General features: G+C 43.0%; 1 protein-coding gene across 9 annotated transcripts in view; it reads left to right on the top strand.

The window, feature by feature from the left end:
* ANO1 (anoctamin 1) overlaps positions 1 to 21,907 on the top strand; it is a 256,871-nt gene that overhangs the window by 102,460 nt on the left and 132,504 nt on the right. For all 9 annotated transcript variants that reach the window (XM_060262257.1, XM_060262253.1, XM_060262256.1 and 6 more), the window contains exons 4-6: positions 6,384 to 6,482; positions 10,543 to 10,694; positions 13,903 to 13,957. In XM_060262257.1, the coding sequence (XP_060118240.1) occupies positions 6,384 to 6,482; positions 10,543 to 10,694; positions 13,903 to 13,957 (306 nt within the window). The remainder of the gene's footprint in view (positions 1 to 6,383; positions 6,483 to 10,542; positions 10,695 to 13,902; positions 13,958 to 21,907) is intronic.

Below are 21,907 nucleotides of genomic sequence, written 5' to 3'. Positions count from 1 at the left end.
GTCGCCGCCTCCAGTAGGGATGGTAAGGCGCTGGCTGGTGCGTTAGGCGTACGGTACACCAGCCAGACCGCCAACCCCTCTCCAGCCTCCCACGCCAGGCCGGCACACTCAATACCTTCAATCTTTGGGGCCGGGAGTGCCCTGAAGGAGTAAGCCTCCCGTACAAACAATGCCACCCCTCCCCCCCGCCCACTAGTCCGTGATTGATGTAGGACTGAGTAACCTGGAGGAGTTGTTTGCGCGAGGGCCACTGTCTCACCCTCCCGGGTCCAGGTTTCAGTCACGCAAGCCAGGTCCATATTTTGTTCGAGAAGAAATTCTCGAAGAATTGAGGTCTTATTATTAATGGACCTGGCGTTGCACAACACCAATGACGGAGGTGGGTTATTCCGTCTGGCCCTGCTACCTGTCTCCCTTGGGATGGGACGCAGACTGGAAGAGGACCGAGCACTGTCTTGTCTCTGTCCTCTTCCCTTATAATATCTGCTCCCACCGCTGTATCTCCCCCTCCCCAGGAGCACTGGGATCCCTGAGCCTGCCATCTCTCGCTGGTGGCAACTGCTAAGTTCACCACTATCAGATTGGAATCAAGGATATTCCACTAGCTCGACCCACTAGGTCCTGATAATCTAATTGACCCACGAATTTGAGAATCTTCCCTCCCTCAGTTTCTTATATATATTTGGTAAATTGACTCCTGTAGCAAATTAATTTAATCCCTCCCACTATTTTAAATTAACCAGCTAAAAATTCATACAATTCAGTCCAGCTAAGAAATTCATACAATTCAATCCAAATATACAATAAATTACTCTAATGTGTCAATTAATAACAATCCAATTTATGTGTCAATTAATAACAATCCAATTAATAACAATCCAATAACAATCCAAAAACTCACTGACACTAGGGTTGCCAAGTCTAATTCAAGAAATATCTGGGGACTTTGGGGGTGGAACCAGGAGACATTGCAGATGGCGTCAGGAGCAAGGTTGTGACAAACATAATTGAACTCCAAAGGGAGTTCTGGCCATCACATTTAAAGGGACTGCACACCTTGTAAATGCCTTCCCTCCATTTGAAATAATGGATAGGGGCACCTTCTTTTGAGGCTCATAAAATTGGATCCCCTGGTCCAATCCTTTTGAAACTTGGAAGGTGTTTTGAGGAGAGGCATTGAATGCTATGCTGCAAAGCTGGTGCCTCTTCCTCAAAAAACAGCCCCCAGAGCCCCAGATACCCGTGGATCAATTCTCTATTATACCCGATGGGAATTGGTCTCCATAGAGAATAATGGAGTACCCAGCAGACATTTCCCTCCCCCCACCTGCCACTTTCTGATGACCCTGAAGTGGGGGAAGGGCCTCCAAACCAGGGGGAGGTACCCTGTGAGGTGGCAGGGGGAGGGCCTCCAAACCTCCCCTGCCCCAACCTAGGGATTGGCAACCCTAACTGACATTCCTGTGAAGTCTTACTACTTACCTTAATTATGTTCTGAATAAAACTTTGTGGGTCTTAAAGGTGAACTTGACTCCTACTTTGTTCTGCAACTTCAGATCAACACAGTTGCCCATTTAGATCTACTTACCTTAATATCGGTTAAAAGAAAAGTTTCAAGGAAGGCATATATTAAGATGATTAAACTATCTTCTCTGAAGTAAGCTAGTACATATTTTTGAAGCTGTGCCATATTGGAGATTGGCAGCTATTTATGTCCCTTGAGTAATATATTTCTAGTAAGCAGGTGCATAGGACGGCAAGATGAAAACAGTCTGTATGCTCATGTAAAGTGGTATGGCGGAAGCAGCAATGAAACAAAGAGGCAAGAGGTTTGAGCTTGTAGCTTTGAAAGTAGTGTTTGTGGAAATACGGAAGTGTTTGGCAATAAGAGATTTTAAAACTGCTGTTCAGATCCTATTTCATTAGCTCTTAATAGTCTGAAATCATAAGTAAAGAGAACATCACAAAACAACATTGTTTTGAATGCTCAGATCTCTATTTGAGAATTGATTACTTATTAAAACTATCATCTTTCAGCTCAGGAACAGGACTGGAGAATGAAAGACAGCAATCATTCTAACTTGAGCTAAATAAATTGAAGCTGCTTTTCCCAAACTATTTATCAGGCATTCAAATCACATTCATTGGGTTGCTAGGCAGTAAATAAGTTATGAATTGCAGCCATATATTCCTGCTGATAAATACAGTGCTAGATATAGATAATATTGTAGCAGTAAACTAAGTTTAAATAGTGGAACTCCTATAACAGCAGTCTTAGAAGCAAAACCTTTTATAGGTTTGGGGGCTCTGTGGTGAGGAAACCTGAAGTTAATATATTTCTCCTTTAAAATGCTAAATATAATTGTCATAAATATGACAGCTCTTTTAGTTTTAACTAAAAGATAAAGGCATAGCTGCAGGGAAACACAGAATAAAAGGAGCCAGCACAATAAGCTGGAAGAATAAATAGCCACAATTCTATTTAGAAGACCATAGATTTATACTCTACTCTTCTCTTTGAATCAGAGTCTCAGAGTGGTTTACAATCTCCTTTACCTTCCTCCCCCACAGCAGATACCTTGTGAGGTGGAGCTCAATGAGAGCTATGGCTGACCCAAGGCCATTTCAGCAGCTGCAAGTGGAGGAGTGGGGAATCAAACCCAGTTCTCCCAGATAAGAGTCCACACACTTAACCACTACACCAGGGCTGTCAAACATGCAGCCCAGGGAGGGCTCCTATCAGGTCCCTGAGCAACTTGCTGTCATTGGCTTCCTTCTCCCTCTCTCTTGCTTCCTTCTGCATCACAGCTTGCTTTGCCAGGCTCTCTCAATCGCGCAGCAGAGCTACTGAGCCAAGCCTCTCTTTCTTCTATTGGCTGAGGCTCCTCCCCCTCCTGGTCCCCTGGAGAAGGAAGGAAAGAGCCTTTCTCCAGTTCCCTGGATCCCATGGGAGAAATGCAAAGAAAGCACCTTTAAGACCAACGAGTGCTAATGTTTTAAGTATGTTTTATTTTAAGTTTTTTAAAAGAATATTTAATTGTGTTTGTTTGTGTCCTTTATAAAGTTTATATCTCAGCTTCCTAATCTTAAATAGGTACACATATGGCCCAGCCCGACATGGCATGGCATGGCATGGCCCAACAAGGTCTCTTTTATGTCTGACTCAGCCCTCATAACAAATGAGTTTGACACTCCTGCACTACACCAAACTGGCTCTCATTACAACAAGCATATGCACTGGGCCGTAAAATTAACCAACTGATTCTAAACTATGGCAGTAGTGCTGGGGATCTGATCTAACTCCCAGGCTCCCCAACTATGAGAGTAGCCATGATCCAGCCTCAGTGTCCATGATCCAAAGCAGCAACATATGTGGTGTGTTTATAGCAATGCCTGGTGCTCCACTGTTTGATTGGGACTGACCCTTTAACATAAGCTTACCAAGGGTCTGCTAAAGGCAAGCAAACTACTACTAATTCTTTCCAGTGCCCAATGATGCTTATCTGTTGAAGGGCAGAAGCAGGCCAGCAAAAATGAGGTTATAATCTCATCACTGTGTAATGATGTCACTTCTGACACAATCCAGAAGTGCCAGGATTGCACTGCAGCAGCACTCTAGTGTTCACCAGAAACTTTGCGGAAACTGGGACAAGTGCTAGAACATCACTGCAGCTCAATTCTGGCACTTCCAAGTCACACTGGAAGTAAAGTTATAGTGCTGATGATGATGCCCCCTCCCCTCAACGTCTCTGGCTGGCAACCCTGCCTTTAACAGCCCACTGCTTGATGAGCTGCTGGAATGCCACTTTCACCCAGGGGTAGGGAAACAAGGAATGAATTGCAGCTGGGATGTGGGAGCAGCAGTAGCTTCCTACAGGAATTACTCAGACTCCATCCGGAGTGGTGGAGCCTCCACAGAGGCTGACCCCAGATTGAATCAGGTCCTTCATAAAGCAGAGGGAAATAGGTCAGGGAGGACACACTGGCTCCGGCTCCTAAGGTTGAGAAGAGCAGGGTCAGAAAAGAGGTGAAAAACAGGTGATGTGAAGCCTGTGGGAGTGCCCCCCTGCTGACAAGGATCTGCCAGTCCTTGCCACATCTTCAAATTGTAAAGTACTGGGATGCAGAAGAGTCAGGCCTCTTCTTCTTATGCATTCTTTCTGTCTAGACAAGTCTGCATTGGTAATTAATCCAGCAAGGGGACTCAGACTTCTTCCTTCCAAACATTTACAGTTGTTTGATAGAGATATGCTATATCCCTTCTCCCTAGCATGGACCTTTCAGTCAATGATAACAGCATCTCCAAGGGGCTTTCTGTTTCAGTTTCCCAACAGCCATATTATCCCTGAGTTTCTGGTCTGAGAAATGTCCCCTTTACCATTCAGTCAATGCCTCAGGGTGCTCACCAAGTTTACAGCTTAAATACTTCATCTGCTCTGTTATTACCAGCTGTGATTAGTAAGGCAATTAAGCTACTCACACCCTAATAAATCTGCCTCAACAACTTTGGAGCTGAGCAGGAAAAAAGAAGATGAAGAAATCAAAACCAATCAGCCTGACACACTATAATCACCACCCCCACCAGTGACTAGCAGTTTTGTGCTCCCCAGCCAAATCCTGCTGAATGTCAGTGTGCAGAAATGTGGCTTTTAAGTAGTGGGTTCATGGCACCAGAGTGATTTTAGTAGAGCTCCTTTCTTGAGCACTGGCTTATAACACAAGCTGCAAGCCACGGCAATATACACCCCTCCAGAATACAAACACACCAATAGGAAACACAAGCAGAATACAAGCACACCAATAGGAAAACAGGTGCTAGGAGCTGGGGATGTTTACTCTGGAGAGGAGGCAGCTGAGAGGTGATATGATCACCATCTTCAAGTACTTGAAGGGCTGTCATAGAGGATGGTGTGGAATTGTTTTCTGTGCCCCCAGAAGGTAAGACCAGAACCAATGGGTTGAAATTAAATCAAAAGAGTTTCCTGGTCAACATTAGGAAGAACTTTCCTGATCGTTAGAGCAATTCCTCAGTGGAACAGGCTTCCTCAGGAGGTGGTGGGCTCTCCTTCCTTGGAGGTTTTTAAACAGAGGCTAGATGGCCATCTGACAGCAATGAAGAGCCTGTGAATTTAGGGGGAAGTGTTGGTGAGTTTCCTGCATTGTGAAGGGGGTTGGACTAGATGACCCTAGAGGTTCCTTCCAACTCTATGATTCTATGCTTCTATGATTCATTTGCATGGGCTTCATTCAACCCAATGTTACCTGATTGGCCAGATCCACCAGGTTGGTCAATCTGAATGTAGTTGCAAGGCACCTCTAGACTAATAGGTGTTCGCTCAAAGCTCTCAATATGTAACAGTGGCAGTGGTGTGACTGTGGCCCAGTTGTACTGGGCAGAAAGGTGGTATACTAATTTGGAAATAAATAAACTCACACTTATTCCTTACAAGCAGAATTACCTTTAGAAGTCTCTGACTGCATTCTTGATACATGTGTATTAACAGCGAGCTGGTGTTGTCATCTTGTCAAACTGCAGAGGGGAGTACAGAGAGCAATGCTTATTTCGCTTGCCAGTTAAGAATCTCCTCCCAAGCCCAGCCTATAAGCAAAAGTGAATCAAGGGGCAATTAGGCATTTTGCAGTGGTGGCACTCTTCTTTGGAATGCTCTCTTCCTTGAGGGTTAGCTGGTGCCTATCTTGCTGACCTCTAGGCACCAGGCCAAAACATTTGTTTTGACCAAGGTTCTGGATTCCATCCTTTTACAGCCATTTTTATGATCTGCTTCTAGCCTGAAGGCTATTTTATAAATACAACAATATTTTGGGGCTGCATGTTATGCCCTTGACTTGTTTTTATGCCTTGATGATGCTTTTTCTATTTTTATGAGCCATGTCAAATCTCTGGAAAAGCAGCATATATATTTTTCTAAATAAATAAATAAGCTGACTCTATTCTTGTTTGCCCACAAACCTTCTTTGGAGGATATTTGTTTATTGGAAAAATTGTGCCAGTGCTACAGTTACCAAGAAGCAGCCTGGTGGGGTTGGTCTGCCCTTTTAATAGAGACTGCATGTGGGTGAACAGGCAAGTGAAAGTTTTTGTGCATGGAGATGAATAACATCCCATCATACCTCTATTCAAGAGGCAGGGCAATTCCACTCGCCCCCAGGATGCTTGTTGGCAACCCTAACCATTGCATCCCTTCTTCAGTCCTCCATTGCTTTCTCACTACTGCTAGTTTTCATCCAGTTTTCATATAAATTCATTTCTAAACATTCTTATTGAAAAATAATCCTTTAGAATTCATTTGTAATTGGACACATTTGTGTTTTCATGTTTTTGTTCTAAGTTTTTTTTCTTTCTCTCCCCTTCTTTTTTAAAGACTAAAATACATGGGCTTGGATTTGTAAAAATACATGCACCTTGGAGTGTTTTGTGCCGAGAAGCAGAATTTATGAAACTGAAGATGCCTACAAAAAAGGTTTGTTGAATTTGTTCTAGACTGGGATGCGTAAAATAGTTCTTTCTAGTTTATACTTTTCAAATGAATAACTGTCAGCTGAAGCAATTCTGACCGTATGTAAAAAAGGAGGTTCTTTAAAAGGAGAAGGAGGAGGAGAAGAATGAACTGTCTTAACCAGGAGTCACAAAATAAATCTGTGCAGGGTTTTTTATGTAGAAAAAGCCCAGCAGGAACTCATTGGCCACGTATTAAGCCACACCACTGATGTCACCATTGTTTTGCATTGGGATTTTTTGTCAAAAAAGCCCAGCAGAAAACCATTTGCATATTAGGACACACCCCCTGCCATCACTTGTTTCTCACAGGGCTTTTTTGTAGGAAAAGTCTAGCAGGAATTCATTTGCATAATAGGCCACACCCCCTGATGCAAAGCCAGCAGGAACTGCGTTCCTGTGCATTCCTGCTCAAAAAAAGCTCTGAATCTGTCTCAGAACCCAGAAGGGAGTTGTCTGAATTTGTTGCTGTTATTTATTTCTCTGTTTTATTTTGTTTTGCTACCCAGTTTGCAGTACAAGTTGTATTGCAATGCAAATGCATGAGCTGTGAATGCTGTGAGCTGCTGAAGTGGACAGATTTTGTCATATGCTGACACACAGAAATTTGTATTGTAATGGGCGCATGGAAATGTTTGGTACCATTTTGCAGTATGACATGATCACTGCCATGCAGACAAGCCTGCCTGCTCAGTCTGGAACAAAGTGTGATCTTCTTGTACTAAATCCATGAGGATTGCATGTCCTGCACTGCCTGTAAATCACCATTGTCCATAAGGTCAACACTACACTAAGATGGCAAGATACTGAATGCCAGATTTCATGATGTGTCCAGACGATCTATGGACAGACAACGAAACATTCACTTTCCAGCAAAGCAACATTTTTACTTATGTTTCAGGCACTCCCACTTGGTGGGGGATGTTCTTCTAAAAGTTACCAGGATTACTTTTTAAAAGTCATTTATTGCTTTGGCCCAGGATACATGAGAAAATGCCTCTCACAGAGATCTGCTATAAAGAATTTCTTGGTGGTTCCATCCAGGGTCATAGACTTTTCAATTTCCCAGGGGGAGGGGGGCTGGGGCCCAGCCAGAGACATTTGATCCAGTGACATCATAGGGAGGAGCCAGTGACCTCACAGAGAGGGGCCTCCATTATCACTACCTATGAATTTATGGAGAACTCCCTCCCCAAGAAAAGGTGGGAGTTGGCCAGTGGAATAACAATTGGGTAAGATGTGTAAATCACAGTAAATTGGTATACAGATAATAAAGCAGTCAACTAATGTGAGAACTGAGTTGGAGCCCAGTAGCACCTTTAACACCAACAAAGTGATGTCTATAACCCCTTCACAGTGCCTTCTTACCATATGATATTTTTTCAGACACCAGCATTTCTGGGGTTAAACACACACACACACACAAATATTTCTCTGACATGAGGCATGGATTTTTTTTTTTTTTTTGCTAGGGGGTAGGATGGGATATAAATTGAGATGAGGAAGGAGGAGGAGGATATTATTATTGGATTTATATCTCGCCCTATACTCTGAATCTCAGAGTGGTCACAATCTTCTTTACTTTCCCCCACACACGCAACAGACACCCAGTGAGGTAGGTGGGGTTAAGAGAGCTCTTACAGTAGCTGCCCTTTCAAGAACAACTCCTACAAAAGCCATGACTGACCCAAGGCCATTCCAGCAGCTGCAAGTAGAGGAGTGGGAAATCAAACCCGGTTTTCCCAGATAAGAGTCCGCACACTTAACTACTTCACCAAACTGGCTGTCACCAACTACATGTTGGGTTCAGCATATGCTACAGTTTATCAGGGAAGTTGTTGATACCTAAATCATTCAGTTTTCACTTATACTCAGAAATCAAACTTTCATTTCATTTCATGTGTTCAACATATCCTGCCCTACCCACAAAATGGGCTCAGGATGGCTCACATCATAAAACCAACAGCAGCAAAACCATAAATAAGATCAATGATTAATAGCAAAAAAGGGCTCATATCAGATAAAATAAGTGTGTGTGTAATCTAAATGAAACTGTACATGCACACAAAAGCTGATGCCCAGAATAAAACTTGGTTGGTTCTTAAAGGTGACACTGACCTCAAATTTTGTTCTGCTGTTTCAGACCAACATAGCTACCCCAACTGGATCCATTAGGAAATTTTTAAAGACCTCTGATCTTCATGTCCACCCACACTCAATCTCACTTTCCCCCCAAATGTAAATTGGAACCAAGTAAGTATGTTGAATTCACCAAAGAGAGCCTGCAGTCTGACTGTTGGTACATTAAAAGTGGGTGCACCCAGCCAGACTTTATTTTCCAAGAGACACCAAACTTATATGTGCTGGATATCAATACTTTAGTAATTAATCCAGAGAATCCAAAGATACAACTGAAAACTTTTGCAGATCTCAATTACCTTACAATATCAAGAGTCCTTCAACACTCTAGACTGGCTGGATGGATGAAAAAAATAGCCACCTTTTCTAGATCTCAGAGAGGTCTGTATCTCATGCGTGCTGCAAGAGCTATGCCAGGAAAGAAAGCTACCAGATCTCCCAACCCCCTTGACCCAGGTCTGCCAATGTATTGATTTAATCAATTAGAGCTTACCAACACTGGTTAATATTCATATTGACACCTAGCCTCTGACTGGAGAAGTTTCTCCATCCCTCTATCTAATCCATTTGTGTCTGTTTTAGCTCGATTAACATTTCTAAGAAGCTGAGGTTGTAAAGTCATTACCCCACTGATTTTGCAGCTCAGAGGGAAAATCACACACAGACTTTATCACCCCATTTATGCCTTTGAAGCCCCAAGTCCTGTGTTGGTTTCCCGGAGGGGGCTCAGCCCCCGCTGGGAAAATCCAGGAGGGGCTCGAGCCCCCGCATAGTTTATGGCTATGGTTCCATCTTTCATTATGCTGGTGGCCACTTCAGAGTGGGGCATTATCTGTTGTGCCTTATAGATTTTAGAACCCATTAGGACTTGCTAGACTGCAAGAGGTTTTTATAGCAGGATGGGAAGCAGAAGAAGATAGGAAAACGTGCCTGACTGTGTTGACTGACATTTATGATTGAATGTGAATGAGCACATATGAATTGGTATGGTCCATACCTTTTTCAGTCTAGTACTCCACATACACAAGCATGCATGTCTTACACATGCGAATATCCCATGAATATGTGCAATATTAGTGTAGAATAAGAGATCTTGCAGGTTCCAGCCGTCAGTTTGCAAGGAATATTGGAATAATCATTATAAAAGTCACATCATGTTGTTGTCACCAGAGACCAAACTTTTATGATAAATTTTAAGCTTGTGAGAGATGTAGCTGTACCTGTTCAGGGTACAGAAGTGGGAAACGGATAAATATTTAATGGCACATTAAGTGCAGGGCCCATACTCTGGAGGGAAATGTCTCTAATGGAACAAGAGACAGCCTCAGAGTGCAAAGTAATTTATTGCAAGTACAACTAAAATTAAACTTTGGGTTTGAATTTTGTATTAGTGGCTGATCTAGTTCCATTTATCATATAACTTATTTTAATTATGTTCCCAACTTTTAAAATAGTCCCCTATTACACTTAAGAATTTTTAATTAGGGTACTGTATGTTGGGAAGGTATTTGATCATATCTAATGCCCTCCAAAGAAAATGAATCCATAAATACTCAAGGACCATTATTTCCTTACCACCAGTGGTGGTGTGGTTCAAAGTATGAAGTGTCAGGGTATTATATAAACTGTAGGATTGGTTAAAAAAAAACTTCTAAAATTCTGCAGGTATATAAATTGTGTTAATATATAGATTCTGGTTTTGCTGACAAATGTGAATCTATCCTAAATATTTGATCAGCAAATTGCTGAGCAAATCCCATCTGTTTTTTTTAACCTAGTCACCTGTTTTTGATTGTCTACATTCAGTTTTCTTGTGTTCCTGAATCCTCAATATGTTTCCCATAATTTGAAGGAAATAAAGGATGGTTTGTCTTTTCTGTCCTTAGGTATACCAAATTCATCAGCCACATGGCCTCTTGAGAAAAATAAATTCTGTAATTCAAAAAATTACAGAGCCCATCCAACCTAAAGTGGCAGAGCACAAACAACAGACAGTGAAACGTCTCTCTTACCCCTTCTCTAGGGAGAAACAACACTTGTAAGTCAAAGTTCATCATCTGTATTCGTTATCTACTGTAAGCAGAATTGCCTCTGGGAGTATCACTTGAGGCTGAGAATATTAATAGCAATATGTAGGCCAAAGTTGCATTAAAACTTGCATTAAAATGATGTTTACCAATAAATTCAATCTTCCTAGCTAAAAGTAGAGTTGTCCTACTGGACTTCCATATGTAAAATAAATTTTAAAAAAATGCTGAAGCTTTACTAAATTTAACAAAATGAAAATAAAAGACCCCACATAGTTTTCCTCTTTCTCATCCTCAATTGTGTATGTTACTTGCTCCCAGTCCAAAAGTGTCTCAAAAAAGATTGTGTCCAGTTGTGATTTCAATCTGTGGAGGAGTCTTCAAATGACTCCATAAGCGAACTATAGTCAAGAGCAGGACCGGATCTACATGTTTTTTGAGGAGGGGTAAAATTAAAAAATTGTGCCTCCTTATGGGCCCATTCTACCTTATGGGCTCATAGAATAGAATGGACTCCATACCCAATTTGGCACCCCCCACTCCGGTAACGTCTGGGGCAAGCACCCCCCTCTGCCTCCCCCTAGATTCAGCCCTGATCAAGAGCTGCGTAAAAGCAATGTTCCTGATTCAAAGGCAAAGAATAAGGTCTCTTACAGTGAAGTCTGTTAAGGTCACAATAAAGATGAACTCACAGAGAGGGGTTCCATTAGGTGTCCTATTAGGCACTGTTGGTAATAGGATTGCCAAGTGCAATTCAAGAAATATCTGGGGACTTTGGGAGTGGAACCAGGAGACATCGCAGATGGAGCCAGGATCAAGGTTGTGACAAGCATAATTGAACTCCAAAGGGAGTTCTGACCATCACATTTAAAGGGACCGCACACCTTTTAAATGCCTTCCCTCCATTGGAAATAATAAAGGATAGGGACATCTTCTTTTGGGGCTCATAGAATTGGACCCCCTGGTCCAATCCTTTTGAAATTTGGAGGGTATTTTGGGGAGAGGCACTGAATGCTATGCTGCAAAATTGGTGTCCCTACCTCAAAAAACAGCCCCCTCCAGAGCCCCAGATACCCATGGATCAATTCTCCATTATACCATATGGGAATCGATCTCCATAGGGAATAATGGAGTCCCCAGCAGACATTTCCTCCCCCCCCCCCCCGCTTTCTGATCACCCTGAAGCAGGGGCAGGGGCAGGGCCTCCAAACTGGGGGATCTCCTGCCCCCACTTGGGGATTAACCAACAACATAAACCCAAGGTTACTGTGACCAAAATTACTAAAATGCATACATAGTTCATTACAATAAGGACAGGCAAAACCATAGAAATATTCACAGAAAAGAATTCTCAGTCCAATCCTTATCAATGCAATTCACAGTACTCCTACAGAATTCACTATGCCTGAAGATATCAATGTATCCCATACATGTAGTAATGTTCCATCTCCATAAATCCCATGAAAATATGTGTGCAACCGGACAGCCAATATTTCAGTTCCTGTTTCAATAATGCTTTTCCTCAGGCACGGGAATATAATATTATTTCCATAACATCCTTGAAAATACAAATTCATTACATAAGTTTATGTTGGACAATATGTCTCTTACAGGCAATATGCTCAGTTAGGATACATTGATATCTTCAGGAGTACTGTGACTTCTACAGGAGTACTGTGAATTTATTTATAAGGCTTGGACTGAGAATTCTTTTCTGTGAATATTATTTCTATAATTTTGCCTGTCCTTATTGTAATAAACTATGTATGCATTTTAGCAGGGCTTCTTTGATAGAAAAAGCCCAGCAGAAACTCATTTTCATATTAGGCCACACCCCCTGACACCAAGCCAGCTGGAACTGCGTTCCTGTGCATTCCTGCTCAAAAAAAGCTCTGCATTTTAGTAATTCTGGTCACAGTAACCTTGGGTTTATGTTGTTGGTTTCCTGTGTGACCTCTCATTGTACGTTGTTTCCCACCTGGAGATTGGCAACCTTAGTTGGTAAACACTGTAGCAAACACATCAGTGACCTGTTCTGACCACTTGCTAGAAGAAAAATGACATGACCAGGGCTTTTTTTGTAGCAGGAACTCATTTGCATATTAGGCTACACACCCCTGATGTAGCCAGTCTCCAAGAGCTTTCAGGGCTCTTAGTACAGGGCCTACTGTAAGCTCCAGGAGGATTGGCTACATCAGGGGTGTGTGGCCTAATATACAAAGGAGCTCCTGCTACAAAAAAAGCCCTGGACAAGACTATTTACCATGAAATAGTAATTTGAAAACATACCGCACTGTGAACATAGAGAGGCTGTCTGCAGAATGGTAAAGAATTTCCCAACTACACAGAAATCCTCTCTGCATGGCTGAAAGCTACTGTGCCTAACTCATTACACTGATGGAGTCTCCCTGTAGTCAATTTGCAGCAGCTGGCACATGATAAAATGTTCATTTGAATTAATGCAAAATCTTGGCTAAGTAATTGAGTAGGAATAAATATTTGCCATTTCAGGAAGTGTAATGTCATAACTAGAACACCATAGAAATATGTAAGTCTTCCTAGAAGAATTGCAGTACTTGCTGCAATGCTAGCTATAATCTCATTATAGGTAGCATTGTAGCAAGTACTGCAATTCTTCTCAGCAGAATAACAGTGATACCTTTTATCATACTAAATTATATCTGTAATGTGCTGATTGTGATTCTGCTATTACTTTGTAAGACTTGTAAATAAGAGTACATGAAGTAAACGTTAATGTTGCAGAAACAGGCAACAAGTGCTACCACTATGTAGGAAGGAGGCAGGCCTTGAATTCAGCAGGAGCTCACGGGAGCGCAGCTCCTGAATCTTTCTGAGGGTTCCCCCTCTTCCTCCCCACCTACCTACCTTGTCCATTGAATAGTAGACGCAGTTGCATAACAATCCCTGGATGAGCTCAACCACCTATTTTTCTACAAATTGACTCCTGGAAAGAGGAAAAGCATTTGATTCTTTTCCTGTGAAACCAACTAGAGATTGGTCATTGATTTCACTTACATAAGGCTTTGATCCTTTGAGTCATCTAAAGAGGAGTGGCTGCTATTCTTAAGATTATTGTTAAACATCAAGGAAGAAAGGAGATTGTCATTCTCTCTACTAGGGAAACCCTGGAAATTCCAAAAAAATGCTAATTTGTCTGAAATTTTTCTTACACATTTTTCTTTTCTAATTTTCCAATAGATTTGACTTGTCTGACAAAGAGTCCTTTTTTGACAGCAAAACCAGAAGCACCATTGTAAGTATTACAATACAATTTATTATTAAAAAGTAATCTTAAAAACAATATGGTAAGTTTTTTTCCCAATGGCAATCTTGTATTTCTTATCAGTAACATTTATTTAGAGTTCTTGTTTGACCACATATCTAACATAATATTAATCAGCAATTTGGGAAAAAGTTATTTGAAAAACTAATGAAATTGTTCATAGAAAACTGCTATGGTCAAGTACTGAGGTAAGCACACACACACAGTCTATATAAATATATGTATTTATGTGTAAATGTGTATCCTGTTTGTTGGAGAAAAATGTAACTGATTCCACCTGGTATTCGTTGCCTAGTCTTACAGCCTGTTGTTCTAGCATATAGTAAAGCTTTTAAAAAGGCTAAGTGCATGTGTTAAAATATCACATTATACTGCATCAGCATAAATGCTTAGCTTAGAAGAGTATTACCAAATGTACTTAGGGCAACACATATAAATTTCCATCTGAACAAGACTCAAGTCCAAGCTCAGACATGAGGGCATTAATTACTTTGCGCCCATATGCTTGGCATCTGAATGAAAAATGACAGAGCTCCAAAGCAAGCTTAGAAAAGAAAATAGAACCTCTAATCAATTGAAATAATCAAAAATATTTTATTGGGGGGGAAAATCAGGATAGCCTGCTCTCATCAGATCTCAGAAACTAAACAGGATTGGCCCTAGTAAGTATTTGAATAGGAGACCAAAAATGAATACCAGAGTCGCTGCGTAGAGGCAGGCAATAGCAAACCACTTCTGAAAGTCCTACCTTTGTTTTGACAGGGGACTCCATTCACTTGCCCAAAGTGAGTGCAGTGGAATGATGTTGCCAGTGAGGTCATCATTCCAGGCACGTCACACCAGGGATGCTCAGGGATTTAGATAAAAAGTGCCTGGTGCCACTTCCAGGTGACATCATCACACTGGGCACTGACAGAAGTCTTTGGGGGTGGGGACCCCTCCCCATGGGGGTGGGGACCCCTCCCCACTGGCCTGCTCCATGTCAGTGGGTTGGGGAGCCCCAAAACAGGGGAAATCCCACCTCGAGTGGGAGCTTGGGGCAGCCCAATCTGAAAGTCTCTTGCCTTGAAAACCTTACAGGGTTGCCATAAGTTGGCTATGACTTGATGGCAAAAAACAAAAAACAATTGAGAAGTCAGAGCAATGTATCAGTACATTTCAGCAAAAAATACTACACAGCCATCAGTACTAGTACTTGATTCTGGAACCTACCCACTCTCATGGGTAACATATTTCAAAGAAAATGAGAACTCAAGAAATAAGCAAAGAGAGAAAGATGACATGGGAGGGAGATATTTTCTAACTTCTCTTTCATTGGGGAATCATTTGGGTTGGTCTATATCTATTGATCTTCAGACTGGCACACCAGTAGTGGCTTGGGGGGCATTCCAAGAAAAGGCACATAACAAGCTATTTAAACAAGTGATCCAGCAGAAAGTCCAGGCAATACATCCAAAGAAGTTGGGCTGGATTTAAATGAGTGTGTCAGAGCCAACAACACACAGAGAGGAAGCTGGCAAATGAACAGACACGTGTTCATGTACAGAGTAGCATATACAGGTTGGCAGTGTGCAGGATGGTTGGTGTACTGGCAATGTGTAGGAGGATGTGAAAAATTTGGTTGGCCTGTATGAATGCAGCTGCTGCTGTAACTCTAGCTCTGATTGCTTGATTATGTTGAAATATACAATCTTGTATCAAACAGTGAAGTGTGCTCCAATCTGTGGATGCTTAAATCCACAGATCAGAGCCACTGACACAAAGTAGACTTTTCTCTTACAGGTGTGCAAAAAAAAATCTGAAAATGAGGGGGAAATGGAGAACAGGCAAAGTCCTCTCAAAACAGAGGATTGTTCTCTGTGTATGTGCACAGACAGTACAGCTCCATTGGAATGGCAGCCCCATGGAAGAAGCAGCAGCCCTACAAGTGGAGAGGGAGAGTGTGGGCACAATGGCTGGAAGTTAGGTAGGCGGGAGATTAGGAGGTGTGAGGGATGAGACTGCAACAGCCCCCACTAGAATCCCACTACTTTTACTTATGATGAGATGGCAGCCAGACAGGAAGAGGGAGGTAGAGTGATGCAAGATGAAGGACAAGTGAGTGAGGATGCTCCAGTATTGCTGCCGCAACCACTTTCCCCAACTCTCCCTTTGACTTTTGAGAAGGCTGGGCAAAGCAGTGGGGGGGAGGGAGAAGCACCCCCACACACACAACTGCCTCAGTATAAGCTGTTCACTGGCCTAGTTCACCACCCACCAATCCTAACTGCTTCCCAGCGGTGGAGGAGTAGTGCAATACAGACTAGTGAAGGGAAGAGGCTTCAGTAGAATGGAAATAAAGACAGAGTGTGTGTGTGTGCGTGAGAGAGAGGGGGGCATTTGGGAATGGATCAAGAAAGTGTGTAACAAGGTATTTGGCAACAAACAAGAAGATGTCCATGTGTGAGTGTGAGACAGAAGAGATTGGAGGACTGATCAAGAAAAAAGAGTGACATTGGGGCTGGGTGGACAGAGAATGAGTGAAAGACTGATGGGAGTGAAAGAAAGTGAGAGAAGTAGGAGAAGAGTCAAAAGCAGAGCAAATGAGATAGCCACGCCCACAAGGTTTTTTTTGCGAGCCCCCACTTGTGTAATATAACATTATCATGGTACCTTGATTGTTTGGGGTTGGATCTTCTTCTCAGGACTTGCATACCTACTCACTTTCCTTGATGTTCTAGCCATTTGGGGGGGGGGGGGCGGGCTCAGTTTCAATCATGCTGAGTGGCTAATTCTAGCCTCACATTCCTTTTACTCGGGATTCTATAAAATCCGGCAGGACTTGCATAACTACTCACTTTCCTTGATGTGCTAGCCATTTTTGGGCGGGGGGGGCAGGGCGGGCTCAGTTTCAATCATGCTGAGTGGCTAATTCTAGCCTCACATTCCTTTTACTCGGGATTCTATAAAATCTGGCAGAGCATTCCAAATCTGGCAAAGGCAGTCTGGCAAGGTGCTAAAACTAAAATGATCTGGAGTGATGCCAACAGAGTAGATACATATCAGTCCTAGCAACAAGTGTGCTTTTGTTCAGACGAATAAACTGATCATTAATATTCAAATTCACATTCTAGGTTTATGAATGGAACTAAAAGGGAAGAAACATTGACCCCATTTGTGACCATAGAAAGAGGTTGCAGGGAAATTACTATAGTTAAACCCTATATATTTATTCAAAAAATAGGTCCAGCAGTAAGGCCAGCGTTAGCTTAAACACTCATTTTTCTTCTTCCTTAAAGTTGGCTTACAGCTTTCCTATTCAAGTCCTACTACAAATATTGACCCATTCTGCATATGTAGTCACTCCCTAGAACTGTTTGACAAATAATTAACATCTTTCATTCATTATGTGACTATGGCTAGTAAAGAAGAGATGATATGAGGTAGCTTGACACTGAACAAATGGGTAAACTCCTGTTCCTTATCTAAATTTGTTCAGTTTGTCTTCTGTGTCAGTTCCTCATTTAAAAATTGAGAATATTTCCTGAGTTCTCATGATTGGAAAATAGTTGATGTTTTCTAAGCGATTTGGGCCTATAATAATGGGCCCTTGTGTGTGCATATATGTTTTAAATTTCATAGACATAGAAAATTCATCTGCCAGGCTGTACTCTTGAGCAGGAAAAAAGCCCAGCAGAAGCTCAGCAGGGCTCCAGGAGGCTGCTGCCACAACAAGGTCCAGCTCTGCGAGCCTGGCCAGTGAGCCAGGCTCCAGGAAGCCATGCTGCAGTCTTCATGGTTCTGCCTTCCTTTTTTTGAGCCAGAGCTCTAGCCAAGCCTGCCGGAGCAGTGCTTCAACTCAAAAAAGCCCTGCTTTTGGGTGGCTGTTGGAGCAGTGTAGAATACCTAGGATAGGGGTCCCCAACCTTTTTGATCCTGTGGGCATCTTTGGAATTCTGACACAGCATGATGGGTGCAACCACCAGTTGGCTGCTGCAGGAGAAGGAGCCAGCCACAAAATGGACGCCACAGCTTACCTTCAGTCATACCCTGAAGATCCTTCTTTTGTGGTGGTGGCTGCTGTTTATTTATTTATTTTATTTTATTTACCGGTATATCCTGCCCTCCCCGCCGAAGCAGGCTCAGGGCGGCTCACAACATAAAATCACACAAACAATTAAATTAATAAGTATTAAAATTACACATTTGGTAATAAAATAGATATACAATGATTAAAACAGTTAAAACAGAATATTGAGTTGGTGCTATTCTGATGGTGATGGCCTTCTTCCACTTCTCTTAAGTACCAGTGCCAAGTCAATTGAATGCCAGCCAGAAGAGGACAGTCTTGCAGACCTTGCAGAACTGCACAAGGTTCTGCAAGGCCCTCACTTCATCTGGCAGTTGGTTCCACCAGCAAGGGGCTACGATTGAGAAGGCCCTATCTCTAGTTGATTTCAATCAGGCCTCCTTCGGCCCAGGGATTACTAATAGATTTTGTGATCCCGATCTAAGTACTCTCTGGGGAACATGTGGGGAGAGACGGTCCCTAAGGTAGGCAGGTCCTAGGCCATATAGGGCTTTAAAGGTAATAACCAGAACCTTGTAACGAATCCGGTATACTATAGGCAGCCAGTGCAGTTCCCATAGTCCTGGCTTAATGTGTTCCCACCTGGGAAGCCCCAATAACAGCTGGACGGCTGTGTTCTGCACTAGCTGCAACTTCTGGGTTTATCACAAGGGCAGCCCCATGTAGAGGGCATTACAGTAGTCCAGCCTCGAGGCGACTGTTGCATGGAACACTGTTGCCAGGTCGCCATGCTCCAGGAAGGGGACCAACTGCCTTGCCCGCCTAAGATGGAAAAACGTGGATTTCACAGTGGCTGCTATCTGGGCCTCCGTTGTCAAAGCAGGCTCTAGTAGCACCCCCAAGCTCTTGACCTTGTGCGCCATTGCCAGTGGCGCACCGTCAAACTCCAGTAGGGGAATTTCCCTTCCCGGACCACCACAACTCAAGCAAAGGACTTCTGTCTTCACTGGATTGAGCTTCAATCTACTCAGCCTAAGCCATCCAGCCACAGCTTTTAGCACCAATTCCAAATTTTCTTGGACACAGTCAGGCCATCCGTCCATCAGTAGATAGAGCTAGGTATTATCAGCATACTGGTGAGAACCCAACCCATACCTCTGGGTGATCTGGGCAAGGGGACACATGTAGATGTTGAACAACATCGGGGAGAGCACTGCCCCCTAAGGCACCTTACAGTCAAGCACATGTCTCTGGGACAGTTCACCCCCAAACGCCACCCTTTGTCCCCAACCATCAAGGAAAGAGGAAAGCCATTGCAAGGCCAACCCCTGAATCCCTGCATCGGCAAGCAGTGGGTCAGTATTGGTCGACCGTATCGAACGCTGCTGATAGGTCCAACAATATCAGTACCGCCAAGCCGCCTCAATCCAGATGCTGCTGGAGGTCATCCACCAGGGCAACCAGCACTGTCTCTGTCCTGTGACCTGGGCAGAAACCGGACTGGCGAGAGTCTAGGATGGAAGCGTCATCCAGAAAGCTCTGTAACTGTAGCACTACTGCCCTCTCAATAATTTTACCCAAAAAGGGTAAATTCAAGACCGGCCGGTAATGTGCCAATTTGGCCTGTTCTAATGTTGATTTTTTCAGGACAGGGCGGACCACAGCCCCTTTAAGAAGTGTTGGAAAACACCCTTCCACAAGGGATCTATTTACGATATCCCGTATAGGATATCTGAACTCCCTCTGGCAAGCTTTAATTAGCCAGGAGGGGCAAGGGTCCAGATCACAAGTTGTAGGGCGTACAGTAGAGAGGATCCTGTCAACTTCCTCTAGGCTGAGTGTATCAAAGCAATCCAGAACAGGACCAGAAGATAGGCACGGGGCCTTGAGTTCATACTTTCTCCAATGTGGCGGGGAGGTCATGGCGGAGTGATGAGATCTTATCTGCAGAAAAGTTCGCAAAAGCCTCACAGCCGATCTCCAATTCCCTAGAATTTTGCCTGCCTTGTGGCAGTGTTGTAAGGGTCCGAATTGTGTTAAACAATTGTGCCGGGTGCAAAATTGCAGACGCAATCTTGGCCGCAAAGTTAGTTTTCTTTGTGGCTTTGCCATCTCATAGGACCTCATAAACTCTCTATAAGATGTTTTAGTAGCTTTGTCTCGAGTACGCTGCCATTGCCTCTCTAGCCGTCTGAGTCCTCGTTTCCTCTGCCGCAACTCCAGGTTGTACCATGGTGCTAGCTTAGAGCGAGGGCACAGAGAGCACTGAGGTGTGATCTCATCGATGGCTCTGGAGAGTCTGTCATGCCAAGACTTAGTCAGATCATCCAGGAAATCGCCAGGGGGCCAGGAATCCCATAGAGCCATTTGGAACCGTTCCAGGTCCATCTGGTTCCATGGGCAAGCTAAAATATGCTCACCGCCTAAACGGGCTTGGGGTGGGACATCCACACGAGCCTTGAGGGCATAGTGGTCCAACAATGGCACTGCTTCAGCAGTAATACAGACAACTCTTATCTTCTGCTAGAGAAGTATAAGAATGGGAGATGTTTTTAATAGCCCAAATTCCTTAGTAATAAAAGAGATAGTGTTTAGCAACCTTTGAACCCGTGAGTCAAGTATGCATTTGTAATGTAACCTTTGAAGATATCCTATATAGCAACTGTGTAACACTGTATACGCCATTACTCCCATGGCTTGTGTCCTTGGTACAACTACTGAGTTTCTAACAATAAAACAGCTTTGATTTAAAACAAAAGACTGATTATTGAGAAATATCGATGCTTGACACATTCCTACAGGGCAGCAGATCTGCTATCTCACATTGGACTCCAGCGAGATTAATCTTATACCCCCATGGTGCTTCAGCCATCTCACAGCTGTGTCTGTCTCCCCTCACTCTTTGTGTTTTACTGTCACTTTTCGAATCAAAATTTATCTTTCTACACATGCAGATGCATTCTTGCCCCTCCCTTCAGCTGAACTTGCTAAAAATTAAGACACATTGAAGAGAGACCTCCAGTTGTTAAGAAACATTACTGTTGTTTTGTCATAGGATCTACCCCTTCAGTGTTGAGATATTTGCAAGTTCACTTTCTTCTGTCATGAAAAGGTTAACCTGTCTGATTATATATGTTAATTTTTAGCTAGCTTAAGAACTAATGAGCCATCCTGCACTAGTTCCCACCAGAGAAATATTAATAATAAATTTTTATTTATACTCCGCCCTCCCCGCCGAAGCAGGCTCAGGGCGGCTTACAGGACATGGTATAAACTATGTTATAACAATAAAAAACAAGATAATACAGTTAAAATACAATTCATTGGTTAAATATATTAAATAAATAGTCTAAAACCAGTATAACTTAATATTGCCACAATCTCAGTATGTACAAAGATGGCTTGATGTTACTACCAGGTTCTGTTTTAGAAAGCTAGTTGGAAGAGGGTGGTTTTGCAAGCCCTACGGAACTGATTGAGATCCCATAGGGCCCGCACCTCCTCTGGCAGCTGGTTCCACCATTGGGGTGCCTGTATCGAGAAGGCCTGCTCTCTAGTTGTTTTTAATTTGGCTTCCTTTGGCCCAGGAATTTCCAGAAGATTTTGTGAACTAGATCGCAGTGCTCTCTGGGGAATATATGGGGAGAGGCGGTCCCTAAGATAGGCAGGTTCTCAGCCATATAGGGCTTTAAAGGTAATAACCAGCACCTTGTAACAAATTCGGTACACAATTGGCAGCCAGTGCAGTTCCCGCAGCCTAGGCCGTACATGTTCCCACTGAAGTAGTCCCATTAACAGTCTGGCTGCTACATTCTGCACTAGCTGTAGTTTCCGAGTTCGGTATAGGGGCAGCCCCATGTAGAGGGCATTAAAGTAGTCTAACCTCAAGGTGACCATTGCATGGATCACTG

The sequence above is a fragment of the Heteronotia binoei genome, chromosome 21 (assembly GCF_032191835.1).
Source record: "Heteronotia binoei isolate CCM8104 ecotype False Entrance Well chromosome 21, APGP_CSIRO_Hbin_v1, whole genome shotgun sequence".
Lineage (NCBI taxonomy): Eukaryota > Metazoa > Chordata > Lepidosauria > Squamata > Gekkonidae > Heteronotia > Heteronotia binoei.
Note: the sequence above shows the minus strand (reverse complement) of the source record. Positions and strands in the feature narration are given on the sequence as shown.